General features: G+C 38.4%; 2 protein-coding genes across 20 annotated transcripts in view; one reads left to right on the forward strand and one right to left on the reverse strand.

Annotated features, from left to right (window-relative positions):
- The window catches only part of ODF2L (outer dense fiber of sperm tails 2 like), a 339,482-nt gene that overhangs the window by 254,563 nt on the left and 68,461 nt on the right, over nt 1–16,458 (forward strand). The window lies entirely within an intron of this gene.
- The window catches only part of CLCA2 (chloride channel accessory 2), a 37,344-nt gene that overhangs the window by 15,296 nt on the left and 5,590 nt on the right, over nt 1–16,458 (reverse strand). Inside the window, exons 4-11 of the mRNA XM_059061472.2 lie at nt 15,175–15,283; nt 14,004–14,163; nt 11,129–11,356; nt 7,521–7,751; nt 6,255–6,432; nt 5,297–5,403; nt 3,085–3,309; nt 356–626 (exon numbers count right to left, since the gene is read on the reverse strand). Of these exons, the coding sequence (XP_058917455.1) occupies nt 356–626; nt 3,085–3,309; nt 5,297–5,403; nt 6,255–6,432; nt 7,521–7,751; nt 11,129–11,356; nt 14,004–14,163; nt 15,175–15,283 (1,509 nt within the window). The remainder of the gene's footprint in view (nt 1–355; nt 627–3,084; nt 3,310–5,296; nt 5,404–6,254; nt 6,433–7,520; nt 7,752–11,128; nt 11,357–14,003; nt 14,164–15,174; nt 15,284–16,458) is intronic.

Here is a 16,458-nt window from a genome sequence, read left to right on the forward strand (position 1 = left end):
AATGTGGGCATGCCTTTCCCAAGTGGCCTTACTGAGTGTGGTCAGTGTCACTGGACAAGTGGAAGCCAAGACCTAGGTGTTGGGCGACTTCCTGCCTCCATTCTGCTCACGCACAGCCACTCTGAGGAGCCTCAAGGAGCTTCTCTTTTCCCAAGTTCACATTTGCTTTCCCTGTGCAGATGGAGACCTGTAGCTACTTAGTAGGTCAGTGAGTCCATGAGCATTTGAGAATCTCATAAGATTGGGTAAGAAAAATAATTGAATTGGAAGAATTTTAAAGATAAACTTAATATTGATACTGCAGCATCAGAACAGCTCTTGAGACCATGAAAAATTACATGATATTCCTTGTTACCTGCTCCATCATCAAAAAGTTTCAGCATAACAGGATCTGCAGTCTCTGACTCAATTGTAGCAGTTACAGTGGCATTGAGAATGGGATAAAACCCCTTTCTCACAATTGCATAAATTGTCACAGGATGGGGAAAATGGGTGCTGTCTCTTTCCACAAAGGCTTCCACAGTGGCAGGGGGCACGGCTGAGCGGGAGGCACCAGAGGTCACTGTCACTTTCAAGGCTTGAGGAGAATGATAGGTATTGTTCAGCGTGTAAGTCCATAGCCCGGGCTGCAAAACAAAGACTTCCTTTGTCAAGTGTGAAGGAAAAAATCAACCCTCATTTTAAAGTGTAAACTTAACCTCGTAGGGTTTTTTGTTCTTGTTTTGTTGATATTGCATTTTCTAAAATACTACAAAAGAATGTCAGGAAGAGTAATGTTGGTTAAGAGATAACTAAATTCAGTATTTACATGGCTTTCACTGTACAACCCACTTTCATTGTTAGGTAACTCTTTAGGGAATTAGACCCTGAATTTATTTTGGGGGAAGGACACATCTTGATTCACATTTTTAGAGGATAACGATGTGTCCAGCTTCAAAGTACTTGGCAAATATTAATCTGAGCCCCTTCACCCTATAGGAGGTTCAATGTGTTTATTCCTTTCATATAATGGAGAAAATTACAGCAAATTAAGTGGACAATTATGATTTATGTGGATAACCTGGAATAAAAGGCAACAGTATCCTTCCTTCCCTCCACTTCCTTCAATACTCCCATGCCCAGAAATCTCAAGCAACAAAACCCACATACACTATTAGGGACCAAGAAAAGGAACACTATTTTTAATAGATCAGGATTGCACAATGTCTATGTTGAGTAATTTATAGAAGTATTGCTGAATGCCATTTTCCTTATCTGTCTGGGCTGCCTGGGGGAAACCTGCAAAAGAATGTCTGAAAGAAAAAAGCTTAAACTACACTGTAGCAGAAATTTGTTCTTTTGATAAAATTGTACAGAAGTATTCCTTTTTTCCTACTTCCTGCTGCTGCTCCTTCTTAAATCCTGGAAGTAGCAGGAGGAACACAATCAAGCAGGATGAAGAAGAGAGAAATCAGTGGGTTAAGGATTGACTCTGGAAAGTTAAGATGCCACACCTTATCCAGTCTTCTTGGGATTCATGTGCTTTACCATTTTCCAGTGAAGTCACAATTCAAGAATCAAGATTATCTATCTATCTGGGTTTTTTCTGTTTTGTTTTGTTTTTTGTAATCATAACATTAGTAACAGACATGTAGTGGAAACCTCCACATGAAAACTCCTCTGTGGGTGAAAGAAGTGTTTTGATATAGGGCACCTAATCCAGACAAAGAGGTCAGGCAAAAGCAGCAAGAAGTAGGTAAAGTGTTCCTGGTCCTTGTGCCCACATGTGAAAAGAACATGATGTGTTTGGAGAAAAGTTAAGTAGGGGCAGAGCACAGGGTGTTTGGGAGAAGGGTTAGGAGATAAGTTTGGGGTTGGGGAGTGGGAGGTACAAACTAGGGTGTAAGATAGGCTTAAGGATGTAATGTACAACGTGGGGAATGTAGCCAATCTTTTGTAAAAACTATAAATGGAAAGGAACCTTTAAAAATTATATACAAATAAAGCTTTTCTAAATTAAAAAATAATTTTTAAAAAGAGCTAAGTTTGGGGCTTCCCTGGTGGCGCAGTGGTTGAGAATCCGCCTGCCGATGCAGGAGACACGGGTTCGTGCCCTGGTCCGGGAAGATCCCACATGCCGCGGAGCAACTAAGCCCGTGAGCCATGGCCGCTAGGCCTGCGCGTCCGGAGCCTGTGCTCCGCAACGGGAGAGGCCACAGCAGTGAGAGGCCCGCATACCGCAAAAAAAAAAAAAAAAAAAAAGAGCTAAGTTTGGGCAGAAGCCAGAACGTGAAGGGCTTAGTATGTATTAATAACCACATGGATCTTATCCTGACACCATCAGAGAGTTTTTAGTAGGAGACAGGTTTGCTCAGATTTGTGCTTCAGAAGGATCACTCCGATAAAGGTGTTTGAAAAGAAGGATGCTAGGCCAGAGGAAGGATGGCCAAGCAAAGGCTATCAACAGTGATCTGGGAGGGAGGGAGGGCCAACAGACCTGAAGAGGGATTGCATTCAGGCAATGCACAGCCTTCCCATGTGCTATTTCTTCTGTCCAGAATGTTATTCACACCTCTAGCCCCTTAGGCCTCCACATTTCCATTTTGATGTCTTCATCTCCAGGAAGCATTCTCCTTCCCCCACTGCCTGCACATGCCTCCTGTGTGCTCTGAGTATCCTGTTGTTATTCTTATTATGGCACTTTATTGTAAAGCACCTAGAATAAGACCCTGAACATAGTAGGTGCTCAAAAACATGTATTGCATGTATTTATATTATAAATTCTAAGTAGAGGGTTTTCTCTAAGTATTCGATACAGATTTTGTAAAGAAGGAAGTAAGCAAAAAGAAATTATTTGTACTACATAAATACTAATTTCCACTGTTGAAGTGAGAAGCCTTTGGTGTCCATTATTTAAAGTTTTGAACATACCTTAGTAGTTCCTCTTAAATTTTGAACATTCAAAAAATCCCTCATAAATTTAAAGTAAAATTTTGATATATCAGAATAGGATTTCCTTTACACAATGCATTTAATTCTGTGATCCATTTGAAAGTCACGTAGTTGACTAACCGTTGTCATTACAAACAAGCTTACAATACCTACCTTAGCAGTTCCTGGAATCCAGAGGCGAGCAGTCCGAAAAGCTAGATTGGTGGTAAAATCATCTGTGTAGTATTTTCTTCCATTAGGATCAAATAATACAATCTCAGGGGGACCACTGGTCTGCCATGTGACTAGAAAGGTAGTGTCATTGCCCACACTGTGATCCACAGTCACAGTGTTTTTCAGTTGATGGCGAGGTTTAACATATTCACCTATACTTTCAAGCTGTTCGAGAGAATATACATGTGAAAGTTTCTATAATATGCATAATCATTCCATTTTTCCTTTATTTTTATGACAAATAAAAATGAATTGGCAGAAATAAAAAACTATTTAACTTGGACATTTCCTATATTTACATAAATTGTTTTTCATGTAAAAATATTTTGCTTAAGCAAAGTGTTATAAGTATAGTAGATATAAAATATTTTGTTATAGCTAGTACATGTCACTTCATTAATCTTTATCAAGAGATTTTAGCTGTTCTCATACTTTTCTCTTATCCAAATCAACCTTAGCCTCAGAGCAGCAATTAAAACAAGCTTTTTTTTTTTACTTTTTTTGTGAATGTGCTCTAATTAGTTTGTGTATAATCTGTCCAGATACCTTTATGTATTTTAATAAGAAATCAGACATTGGGTTTCAGCAGGGTTTGGTACATTTAAAAAAATCATTTAGTCATGATTTAAGCTGTGTTCACTTAAATAAGCTGTGTGTGCACTTGTGTGTGTGTGTGTGTGTGTGTGTGTAACATCCACAAAGTGCATACAGATGCCAGGCACTGTGCTAAATGCTTTACATGTCTTATCTAACCCAACCCTTATGAAAACCCTGAGATAAGTGCTACTGTTACCCACATTTCCCAGATGAAATGACAGGCTTAGGGAAGTAAGCTGTCCAAGGTCACATAGCAAGGAGGTGAAACAGGCATAGAGCCCAGGCTGGCTGACACCAGAACCCCTGCATTTAATCGCTGTGTATTCACAAAGAATACCAGTCTATAAATAACTTTGAAAAACTATATTTATTAAATAAAGACATTAGCAACACTGTAAAATTGCTCAGACTTGTAAAGAATGTAAAATTCTGTTGGTGGATGACAGCAAAGACATTGCGGATTATTTGTTCAACTCATTTGAACAAGTGTCCGTGGACTGCTAATTACTGTGCCACATTCCATGCTGGGCTCTGAGCTGTTGAAGGGGATTAGATGTAGTTTCTGCCCAGAGTCTAGAGGGGCTAAAGACATGCAAATAACTGGGGAGAGGTGGCCAAGTCTGGGAACCAATTTGAGTCATATGAATAATGTTTTCCTAAATTTGTTTTACTTTTTTAAACATTTCTTTTTATTTCATATTATTAAAGAGAAAATCAAGGGTAGAAAGATTATTCAGAAGAGCCAATTGTAGTCTAATCTAAAATATACATTGTCATTTAAAGTTCACCTTTTTCCACAATGACAGAATTATGGTTATTGCCTTTACTCTGTACATATAATCTTCATGTTAAATATTTTCTAAGAATCATTTACTGATTTCATTGCTCCCATCAAGCTATTAACTTGGAAGTTTCACTTACCATCTGTGAGGAAACAGCAGGTAAAATTTTATTCAAAGCATTATTCAGTTATATTCAAAATATCTTTAAAGTATTTTGAAAGAAAAAAAAAATTGGCCCTTTGAAAAAAATGGCTTGATTAAAGGAAGATTTTGTGAGCAAAATCAAATAAATTGTGGTAGTTGGAGAGATCTTTAGGAATTTCTAGATTTGAACAAAATAGTTGATACTTTTTATATGAGGGAGAAGCTTCAAGGAAGTTTTTAAAGAAGCAAAGTAAAATGGATTCTGATTGATGGCAAGTTTGAAATAAAACTAAAGCCACTGATTCTTATTTTAATTCTGGGCCTTACCTCTACCCCATGTCCCACCCCCAACCCCATTTTGAGCCACAAGGAAGGAGCAAACTGCTATAGACCTTGAAAAGTTGAAGTAGCAATTACAGAAAATGACCCCTAGGGCTGAGAAGTAGACATCAGGTAAAGATGAAGCCTGGTTCTGGTGATGTCAAGAAGCTCATTAAAAGCCTTCTTTTAATGTAACAAGGACTGTTACATATTCAAATAAAGTGAACGAGACAGCACAATTCATCTATTTTCCTTGCTCCCTCTCCCCTCTCCCCTATCTGTAAATATAATATTGAGGAAATTCTGACCTGAATATGTTGTTGAAAAATGTCTCCAGTTCCAGAGGAAATTCTACTGAAAGCATCAAGCATGCTACTGGAATTTGATTTATCTGGAACAAAGAACTTTAAACCTCCTGAAATACACAATTGGGATGTTAGCTATTAAAATGTATAAAGTAAAACAAAAGATAAAATGATAGGCCTTTTCTAACAAACTTCCTTTGCTTAAGAGGGTGAGTTTGGGAAAAGCAGGAGCTGTGCTTGACTTGCTTTGCACAGCATCCTATACGACCACATGGTGAGCAGGCACCCCAAGGCAGGTGATTTTGTTTGTTCTATTTATGGCTGTAATTGTAGGGTCTAGAGCTCTACCCAGTATGCAATAAAAACTCAATAAATAGTTATTGAAAATAAATATTTATTGAAATCAATAAACATTTAATTAAGGTAATTCCTAGACAATCTAGGTTAATTGCTACCCATTTATATTGCTATATATTTACATTTACATTCTGAAAACATTATTTTCAAACAAAATTCAATAAAACCTAGCTTTCAGTTTTCAAGTTAACATATGTATTTTTTATTCAATGTGAGGAATATAAGATAAAATTATTCTATGCCTCATTTAGAACAAAAAAAGATATGTGTGTAATATTGTATGTCTCCTTATAATAGAAGTAAATGCATTTAAACATACCTTTAGCTCCATGGTTATACATGCTCAGGCTGGTTTAACAAAGAAGTAATAATAATATTTTCATTAGATGTGTATAATTGGCACTTTCTAAGGAAAGTATAAAAAAGTCAGCAAATTTTTGACAGAATTTAGCAATGATTTGTGTGTTTTTTCTTAAGAAAACTGTTTATAGTTTTTTCAGTTAAACCATGTATTCTGTTGACATAATCTGAGTTTCATGGTGATTCTTTGAATACTCAAGTTGAAAGGAAATGCTCTAAAATATGTTGCTAGAAATTTACCTACCTGTAAGATGTGATAATTCCTCCAGGTTTTTGACCGCAGATGAACCCAGAGCAATGGTATGAATAGTTGAACCACTGCTGAGCACAGTGAGGAAGCAGTTGGTGATATGCTCATCATCTCCACTGGTCACTAGTATCATCACAGAGCCGAAGGCTTTTCCATTCAGTTTTTCAACCATCTGAAGACAGGGTATCATTCATTTGGAAGGAAATGTGATTCAAATTGCCTTATTGAGCAGGAGAATTCACTCTCATTCCAAATTCCCCACCGGGGGGCATATTCCTCTTCCAGGTCCTTTGTAACTTCCCACACTCTCCATGCCTATCTCCACTCAGTCCTCACCTCACCCCATCACAGCACTTGTCACCCTACATGCCATTGCCTGCTTACTCATGGATAGGGCTTCTTCTTGTTCAAATCACTATGAGATACCCCTAGTTTAGAACAGTGTCTATCATAGAGGATGTGGGAGAACATTATTATGTGAGATCCTTGCTTCTGAGATCCAATAAGTGGCTAGAATAAGGACCTAGAGCAGTGGTTCTCAACCTTGGCTATGCATTGGAATTGGATGAGAACTTTAAAATTTTTTAATGGCCAACTCACACCCAAGATCAATTACATCAGAATCTCTGGGGGTGAGATGCAGGCATTGGAATTTTTGAATCCCCAGCTGATTTCAATGGGCAGCCAATGTTGAGAAATTCTTGGCTGTAGGCAGTAACAATTGCAGTTGTGTTCTGCCTGCTACCAGATGTTTAACACATGGCAGTATCCTCAATGTTGAATCCAAACTTATGCTGATTTAGATGAATTCCATTATTCTTGAAACATACCTCTGACCTTAACTGATATTCATATGCTTGAGGCCTAGTATGACTATAGGCAGGAGGCCAGACATGCTGATTTTGACTGGAAAACCCAAGGGTAACAACGGCCCAGATGGAACAGTCCCAGATGGATAGGGACAGTGTTAGAAATTTTTCTGATGATGCTGAAGTCCCCCAGCCTTGATCATTGTATTTATTTATTTACTCATTCCTTCAACAAATTTTTCTTAAGCAACTATTACATGCGCTTTACTAGGCACAGGGGATTCAGTGGTGAGAAAGTCGTGGTCCCTGACCTTAAAGATAATCCATCATTACTTTCCTATACTTGAGACTCATGACCATATTGTAACAGATTGCCCCAAATCAGAAGCAACCTCAGATACAAAGTGAGGGAAAGGAAAGTGATGGTGAGGCTTGGGGTGCTCTACTGTACCTCAATTCCCTTCTTCAGCCCTGAGCAGACACTGGTTTCTGCTTCAGCTGACACAGTGGCAGGCAGATACGAAACCAGGAGCTTTCGGTCATCATCATTGTTAATTTGGTGTAGCTGGGCTCTGATTGTCCCTTTGCTATTAAAACTAGCAATGCCCACAAAGGTATGAATTTCAACAATCTGCATCAAGTAAAATTCTGCTGCTTGTTGCAGTTGAAGGAGTCTGTCAGCCTATGTTGCAGAAAGGAAAAAAGAAAGGTAACAACATTTGGTTGGTAGACAAAAGTATAACTAAATATCTCTGCTAATTCTTTAGAGATGTCAGACTGTGATTTTTTGAGTTGTAAAGATTGACACTATGCTAGAATATTGTTTGATTAATTGCAGGCTCAAAAATGAATGCTTTTCGGGGTGGGGGGTGTGGTTTGGAACTCTGCCCCTAAGAAGCTGTTCATGATTTACCATTCCGTAAGAACACATACATCCACCATTTCTCTCCTACCCGATTCAAAGATCTGTAGAACCAATAGAGACTTGGTTTGTAATTGCTTCTTTTAAAATTCATCCTGGGTAAGAAGAAACATTGCAAAAATCTTATGGTAGAGAGGAACAGCAGTCAGGCATCTATCCTGGCACTACTCTCTGTTATCATGTTTACCTTAGGCTGGGCATTCCATCTGTAAAGTGAGGGTAATAATAATCTTTCTTACTTGCTAAAATAGAATTACTGTGCGGATCAACTGAGATATGTATATGACAATAGTTACACCTTGAATAAGTATAAAGTAATGTTAGTGACCATATTTAGTCAGGTGATACTATTGATGAATTCATTAGGGTCACTTGTTTTGAAGGCTTTGGGAGCAGCAAGCTGAGCTCCAATGACTACCTGTTCAGTGATGATTGTGGTCTCTCTCTCCAACCTAGACATCTCCCTTAACATCTGGACCTGCATTTCATACTGCTTAGGAAACACCACCAATTTAACCTCTAACAGGTATCTCAAACTCTATACACTTTGAATTCACTGCCCCCCTTCCCAAATATTGTTTCTCTTACAATATTGAGAGGTAAATTGGTAGAGTGGATAAAACAAGGACTTTGAATCCTGCCTTCAACTTTTACTAGTAATGTGACCATAGAGAAATCACTTATCTCTTTTAGCTTCAGTTTTCTCATCTGCAAAATGGGTACGTAGTAAGTACTTAGTAAATACTAAGTATTGCTAACATCACGGTTATGACCTCTACTCCTAACCAGTGAAGCCAGAAACCTGGAACTCTCTTTTATTACTCCTGTGTTACCAGCCTCCATATCCTTGAACAGGTCATCGATACATCTTAAATTTCTCTCAAATTCATACCATCATTCATTTCATCATTCATTTTCATCTTATCTGTCATTTTTCTAGCCCAAGCCAGTGTTAGTTATATCCATACCAATTGATGTACTTCCCCTGAAAAAATTCTACTAATTTTTCCTCTCAGCCACCTGCATACACTATTCTCTTCACTGGAATGCCTCCCCTCACCTCACCCAACCGGCAAATATCTACTTATGCTTCAAGACTCAACTCCAAGTTCATCCTCTCAGTGAAGTCTTCCTCAATCACTCTCCTATAACCCAGATGCTGCCAATGCCTCCACAGCAATTCACACCTCTGTGGAGCCTTGTCACATTGTACTGTGTTTAGTCACATGTGTGTGTTGTCTCCCTCATCAGATTGTGAACATTTCAAAGCAGACTCTATTCTGTCATCTCTGTATCCCCCAAGCCAGCACAGTATAGGCACCTGATAAATGAATGGATGGTCGTGATGGTTCAGTGGCACTATTGTCAATAAAAGGGAAAGAAGTTTTCTTTGCCATGAGCTTGCTACTTTAGGCTTATTTCTCTTCTACTTCTCTCAGGTCTTCTTTCAAGTACAACTATCTTTCCCTTTCACTCCATCTGTTTTTGCTCAACAGAGGCAGATAGTCAATATAAATTACTCTGAGATCATATTTGAAGATCATACCCTAGTCAACGGCATGTAGGCAAGATTACAAAATTATCTAGATGCTGAATGTATTAGTAGTATTCCTCATGTTTTAGAGACAAGCTAAAAAAGGCAAATTTTCCAGGACTACTGATCCAGAGAATACAAGAGGATAAACTCTCCCTTAGGACAAGTACTATAATAAAATAACAGTTGCCACTTATAAACCAGAAACTTCATAGTCAGTATCTCATTTTCCCTTTCAACAACACTGTGAAGTAGTTAGTGGTGAGCTGGTAAAAGTTTAAAAACCGGCTTTCTGGTAAAAAGAGAGAGAGGGAGAACCCTGGATTTGTTGCAGTGTCTATGGGGTAAATATTCTCACTGTGGCTGATTTAAGCTGTCAACCTGACATTGCTGAGTGCAAAGTTGGGAAGAGATATGTAGGAGCAGACTCATAGAGATGATAGACCAGAAATAACCTCAGGAGCCTAGATCTGGGATCAGCAGACATTTTCTGTAAAGGATCCGATAGTAAATATTTTAGGCTTGGTGGGACATATATTGTCTTTTGCAACTACTCAGCTCTGCTATTTTAGTACTGAAGCAGCCATAGATAATATGTAAACAAATGAGCTTTGCTCTCTCCCAATAAAATTTTACTTTTGGATGCTAAAATTTGAATTTCATATAATTTTCATGTGTCCTGAAATTTTATTATTCTCTTGATTTTTTTCTAAACCCATTCTTAATTTGAAGGCTATGCAAAAGCAGGTAATTACTGACTCTAGGCATAGATAATAGTAAGAATAGTAGAAAAATAATTAGGAAGTAATGAGTTTTGAGCATTTATTATGCTTATTTCAATATATTTTATTTAATTATAACTCTACATAGTTTATTTTTAAATAATGGCTATATTTACAACTGGCTTGAAAATTTCCTGAAAATTTAACAATTGACTCCTGTGAGCCAGTATGAACTGCCTCTGTCACAACAATGAAATAGTTATTGTTATCTCTGTCTTACAGATGAGGAAACTGAGCTTCAGAGAGGTTATTTGCTCTTGATTACACAGACAGTAAATGAAGGAACCAGGACTTAAAGCACATCTGCCTGATTCCAGAGAATAAACCTCTAATTACTGTCTAAGCATTTTGGAGCTTTGGAGAATGGGTTTCTGGAAGGCTGCCAGATTGCCAGATGAGTGAGATATGTTTCTCTGTACGCAATGACATAGAAAAGTACACACATAATGGATATGAACACTCACTGCAAACTCAGTCTATTGCGTTGGCCATGGTTGTTTACCAGTGAGTGGAATGTGGTCAGAAAGGAGCTTTCCACTACATGTCAGAGTTTTGGAAAGGGTTTTGGTTGGAAAAGGTTGCAATTAGTAGCAATAATGATGGCTGGGAATTACCTGTGGATTTCATTTTTCTGCCTTATCTCAATTTCTGGGCCACATTCTGAATTTGTTTCTCTCATCCCCAAGAAGAGATGATGCCCATGACTATTCCAAACGTTTGGCCTCACCCCTCCCTTCCCTTCCCCTCTGAAAAGAAAAAGAATTAAAAACTGATAGAAAAAAGTGATGAATGGTTTACAAGTATTTTGGTTCAAATGTTACCTTTGCCATCTTGCTGGACACATCCAGCACTAAACAGACCACTTTGTCTCCAGCCTGTATGAGAGAGAACGTGGGAGGAGGCGGAAGCTCAGTCCCTTTCATGGGAAAACTGTTATTAAAGTCGTCAGAGTCTGTGATTACATCCCAGGTACTTCTGAGGCTGCACATTTGGTTCTGCAGGTTTGGAGCCTCTTGGTTGTGGGTACTTGCATTACAGAATTCAACCACCTCGAAAAAGAAAAATATAAAAGTACTCAGAAAATAATCAGAAAATAAAAGTACTCATACTAGACATACTTCTCATTCTCAAACAACTAAAGGTAAGAGGAAAGGTGAGCTGAAACATGAGAAATCAGAAGTGCTACAGCTATGTCCTTCTTTACTTCAAGATTGCCATTCAATTTACAGATAAACCTTGGCATCCTTTGCTTGAAACTCTGGCGCCCATGTGGTACTGAGGTCAACCTCTATTGAAGTTTTTTTGCACTTAGGTAACAGAGTAGACCGTGTATAAATATCTTAGGATTTAAAAAAATGAAACAAACTCTCATCTTCCTTAGCATGATAATGTGTTAAAGAAAACACCCCAGGAGATGTTATCTTGGTCAGCCTTTTCCTTGGAATCATATTTAATAACCACTGCACCTTTATCTATTGATCAATAAACCTATATTGAGCTAGTTCAAATATTGACCTCTGTAAGACTAGGATAAGAAGAAAACCAACTTAAATCTACTTCCTAATCTTTCTCCCCATTTGGAGATATAGCCATAATTCATACAATAATACTAAACCTAGGCAGCACCTCTTTTAAAGGCATGATTTGCATTGCACACTAATGTGTTATCTACTTCCCCGTGGCTATATTCCTACAAACAGTAGATGCTTCCTGCTAACAGAGCTATGGAAGCTTAGAGGTAAAAGAAATCTTACAGATTATCTAGCCCCAACTCTAATTTCTTAGAAAAGGAAGCTGAAGCTTCAAAAAGTTAATAATTGCATAAGAACATGAGTTTCTTAGTAGGATGGGGAGGTATGATAGAACCTGTTTTGTTGTTGTTGTTTGTATGTTTGTTTTTAACTCTTTTCTTTATATTTCATGACTATCGTTAGGACATGGTAAAAGTTTTCTGACTGGATATTAATGAGTAGGTGTTTCAAATGACCACAAAAATAGTACCTAGCCACACGCAGTGGTTGAGAGTCCGCCTGCCGATGCAGGAGACACGGGTTCGTGCCCTGGTCCGGGAAGATCCCACATGCCGCGGAGCAACTAAGCCCGTGAGCCATGGCCGCTAGGCCTGCGCGTCCGGAGCCTGTGCTCCGCAACGGGAGAGGCCACAGCAGTGAGAGGCCCGCATACCGCAAAAAAAAAAAAAAAAAAAAAAAAAAAAAAAATAGTACCTAGCCACAAACAATGTGGATGAAATAACATGGAATTAGCTTGGCTTCAGATATTAAAGCTGTAAATTTAATTAGAACCATAATGAATTGGACAAGAAATATGAAAAACACCTTAAAGTTACAGAATGACTCTTAGCCTTGACAAAACCAGACTGAAGAAAAAAAATTATCTAAAGAAAGAATGTGTCAATCCAAGGAACATTGGGTTAGTCATAGAAACAGAAAACTTCACAGAGACACTGCCCACAGTGTTCCTAGCTCAATGGAGAGGACGTGACCCACAGATGTGATGAAGTTGGAAAAATGTATCAGGTTATGAAGCCTGATGTGACTAAATCTCTGCACCTTCTAACTCCCTCCTTTCTGATTCCACACTCTCAAAATAGGCCCCTGGGTAGAATTTGGCTGTTCCGTGCTGCTTCTGTCAGAGAGAAGATGAACTGGCTAGAGAATGCGAGTGTCAGATCTCCATGACAGAGTACTCTTTTTAAATAATTTTTAAAATGTGCTCTGAATTCCTACACAAGTCTCTTGTCAGTTAGCGTGGAATACTGACAAGATTGAGTTTCTGAACCTGCAAAGCTAAGGGTTAGTTGACTTCCCTTGGTAACACCTGACTTTTCTTTTTAAGTTCTAGATATGCAAAACAAGGGAAAGAGAATTAGGGAATTCCATTAAAATAAGAGTGGTTTGCTACCTTAAATGAAGAAATATAATCATATGTTACATCCCTGTCATTAACCTGGTACACTTTCCTGTGGAAGGATATAGAAGCACCACCATACGAGCAATTTATTTTGAAGACTCCAGGTTTCCCCTTGTTAAATCACCTTCCCTGGAGAGCAAATAATCACTTTTCTAAAGGAAACAATTTTTACTGATCAGCTTGGACTGTCGAGGGGGGGCGCTGAATTTTTTTTTTTTAATCTATAAAGACTAGATGAACTCTAATGTTCCCCAAGCTCTAAAACATAATGAATCCTTTTTCTTTTCTTTTCTTTTTTTTCACTGCATCGGGTCTTGGTTGTGGCACGCAGTTTCTTTCATTGCAGCGCACAGGCTTCCCTTTCTCTAGTTGTGGCATGCAGGTTTTCTCTCTCTAGTTATGGTGTGTGGGCTCCAGAGCACATGGGCTCTTTAGTTGAGGCACACAGGCTCAGTAGTTGTGGCACGCAGGCTTCTCATTGCAGTGGCTTCTCTTGTTGCGGAGCACGGGCTCTAGGAGTGTGGGCTTCAGTAGTTGTGGCTCACGGGCTTAGTTGCCCCTTGGCATGTGGGATCTTAGTTCCCCGACCAGGGATTGAACACTCCTCTCCTGCATTGGAAGGTAGATTCTTTACCAGTGCAGCACCAGGGAAGTCCCAAATGTAGTGAATCCTAATTGTCTTTTTGTTTAAATACTTAAGACATATCAGTCTATCTTGGGAAAAGATGGAATCTTATGAGTTTGTTATTCTAAGGCCATACTTACAGAAGATAAACTTGGCATGAACATTATCGATGCAGTTGCATTTTGGGTGCTATTGTATATAAACATGCATCCTTCTTTGAAAATCTTGCTAATAATACAGTTTTCTTGGGCGCAAGGGCCTCTTTCACACAAGAAAATGCCTGTGATGTCAGATGAACACCTAAAATAGGAAGAGACATTGGGTCTGTTTTAGAAGTACTTATGTTTCTTTTTTATTGGCTCATAAAATAATTTGTTTCTAGGATCGTAGATTGCTAGATACACAGAAGACATTTTAAAAACTATTAAGAAAGGTCATTAATTTACAAATGCACTCCACTTGTTTTAAAGCATTTGATTTTGATGAGATGCTCTGTATTGCCAAGGGCTTTACCAGCTAAACAGGGTCAAAGCAAAAGTCACCGAGAAATCAACATGAACTTTTGGAGACCCGAGGAAGGGCATGAGTGGTGGTATCCTGAATCAGGGCTCTTTTGAGTTCATTGCCATTGGACATCAGAGGAAGAAGAGAATGAACATCTAATGATGATATTTAAAAGGATTCCTTCCTATATAAGCAGACTCAAATGCTGTCAATGGGATAAAAAAACATCTAAATTTCAGGAGAAGAATCAGTCAATATCTACCAAAATTACAGCTAAAATTACCCTATGACCTGGTAATTCTTTGAAGCTATTCCATAGATATACAGATCTGCCTGCATATAATGGAAATAGCTTATTTATAGCATTACGACTTGTAGTAATAACAAAATATGGTGAACAACTCATTTGTACAACAATAAGGGACTGGTTGAAAAATTATGGTATATCCATACAATGGAACACTGTGCAATTAAAAGAAAAAAGAATGAGGAAGAATATATATTCATATTTATTTGAATTTTCCTGAAGAAACACAGAAAAAATAAATGAGAAACTAATAAAAATGGTGATCTAGAGGGGATGAAAGGGAACATGGTGAAGAGAGTGGTGGGAGTATGCTATATAAGAGTATAACTTTTTATATTGTTTTGGCATTTGACCACCTAAATATTTACCAATTTTTTTTAAAAATCCAATAAAATTTTAAAACCGTAAATTGTCAGTTAAATTTTGCAGCCATTATAAACTCTATTTTAGAGTAAAAAAAAATAAATAGTGAATTTTAAACATGCAAAAAGAACACTAACCTTGTTACTTTAATTTGATTTTGCCCATTTATGTAGAAAGGTTTCTCATTGTTATATTCATCAAACACACCCCAACGGAGATGAGCCCATTCATGAACAAACACTCTGCCTGTGGAAGAGGGAGTTTTTGTTTTGAGTTCCTAAAATTTCAGCAATAGACCTTGCTAATCAGTGAATACGTAACATCACCTGACTGTATATACTCATTCCGAAGGGTTGACGTGCAATTCTTCCTTCCACTTTCCTCTTCCCCACCCCATTCCCATCTCCTTCTGCTTTACCCCCACCATCGTAAAAGAGGCAGTGTGAAAATATGTTTAGTCTTGGAAATCTGTTTGAAATTAGTGAGGAGTCTCACATTCTCTCATTTCCCTAAGGAAGCTGCCTAAGGGTTTCTATTTAGCTTTATACATGCCTATAAGTTCAGGATTCTGGGAAAGGAAAAGAAGCATATGGACTGAATGTTCAATTCAATGGACTGAATGTGTATGTCCCCCCCAAATTCATATGTTGCAATCCTGACCCACAATGTGAAGGTGTTAGGAGGTGAGGCCTTTGGGAGTGATTGTTGGATCATGAGGGTGGAGCCTTCATAAATGGGATGAGTGCCCTTATAAAAAGACCCCAGAGAGTTTCCTTCTTTCTGTCATGTGAGGACACAGTGAGAAGATGGCTGTCTGTGAACCAGGAAGTGGGCCTTCACAGAAACCAATTTGGCTGGTGTGCCTTGATCTTGGACTTCCAGTCCCCAGAACTGTGAGAAAGTTCTGTTGTGCATAAGCCTCCCAGTCTATGATATTTTGTTATAGTAATCCAAATGGACTAAGACACCAAACCAGCAAATAAAGCTTTCCTATTCTTTGGTTTGTGTTATCCAGGCATGCCTGCCACTTTTTTTCCTGTAGATAATTCTCCTGTCTAGAGCAATGATTGAAACCCTGGGGCCAGGGAGGGAAGAAGGAGCAAAAAGGATCATAGAACCTCCTCACCAGCTTGGGTGGTCCTTTCTCCTTCATTTTATTCCTGATTCTCCATGTTTCTCTTCAACTCTTAGCTCATGAAAATCCTCATTGTCAGCATCAAATCCTTTATAAGTTTATCTCTACCTCTCTAAATCTTGTATTTTCTTCAATGTTCAGCTAAAAACTGACTTCTCCCCAGTAGAAATTTTCCAGATTAACTCCTCTCCCCAAGTACACTTTCCTTCCTGAATTCTTTTAAGATCTGGGAACCCAGGAAATGTTTGCTGAGTTGACTCAGGCTGTGGCATATTATGCAATTTTG

The sequence above is a fragment of the Kogia breviceps genome, chromosome 1, assembly GCF_026419965.1.
Source record: "Kogia breviceps isolate mKogBre1 chromosome 1, mKogBre1 haplotype 1, whole genome shotgun sequence".
NCBI lineage: Eukaryota > Metazoa > Chordata > Mammalia > Artiodactyla > Physeteridae > Kogia > Kogia breviceps.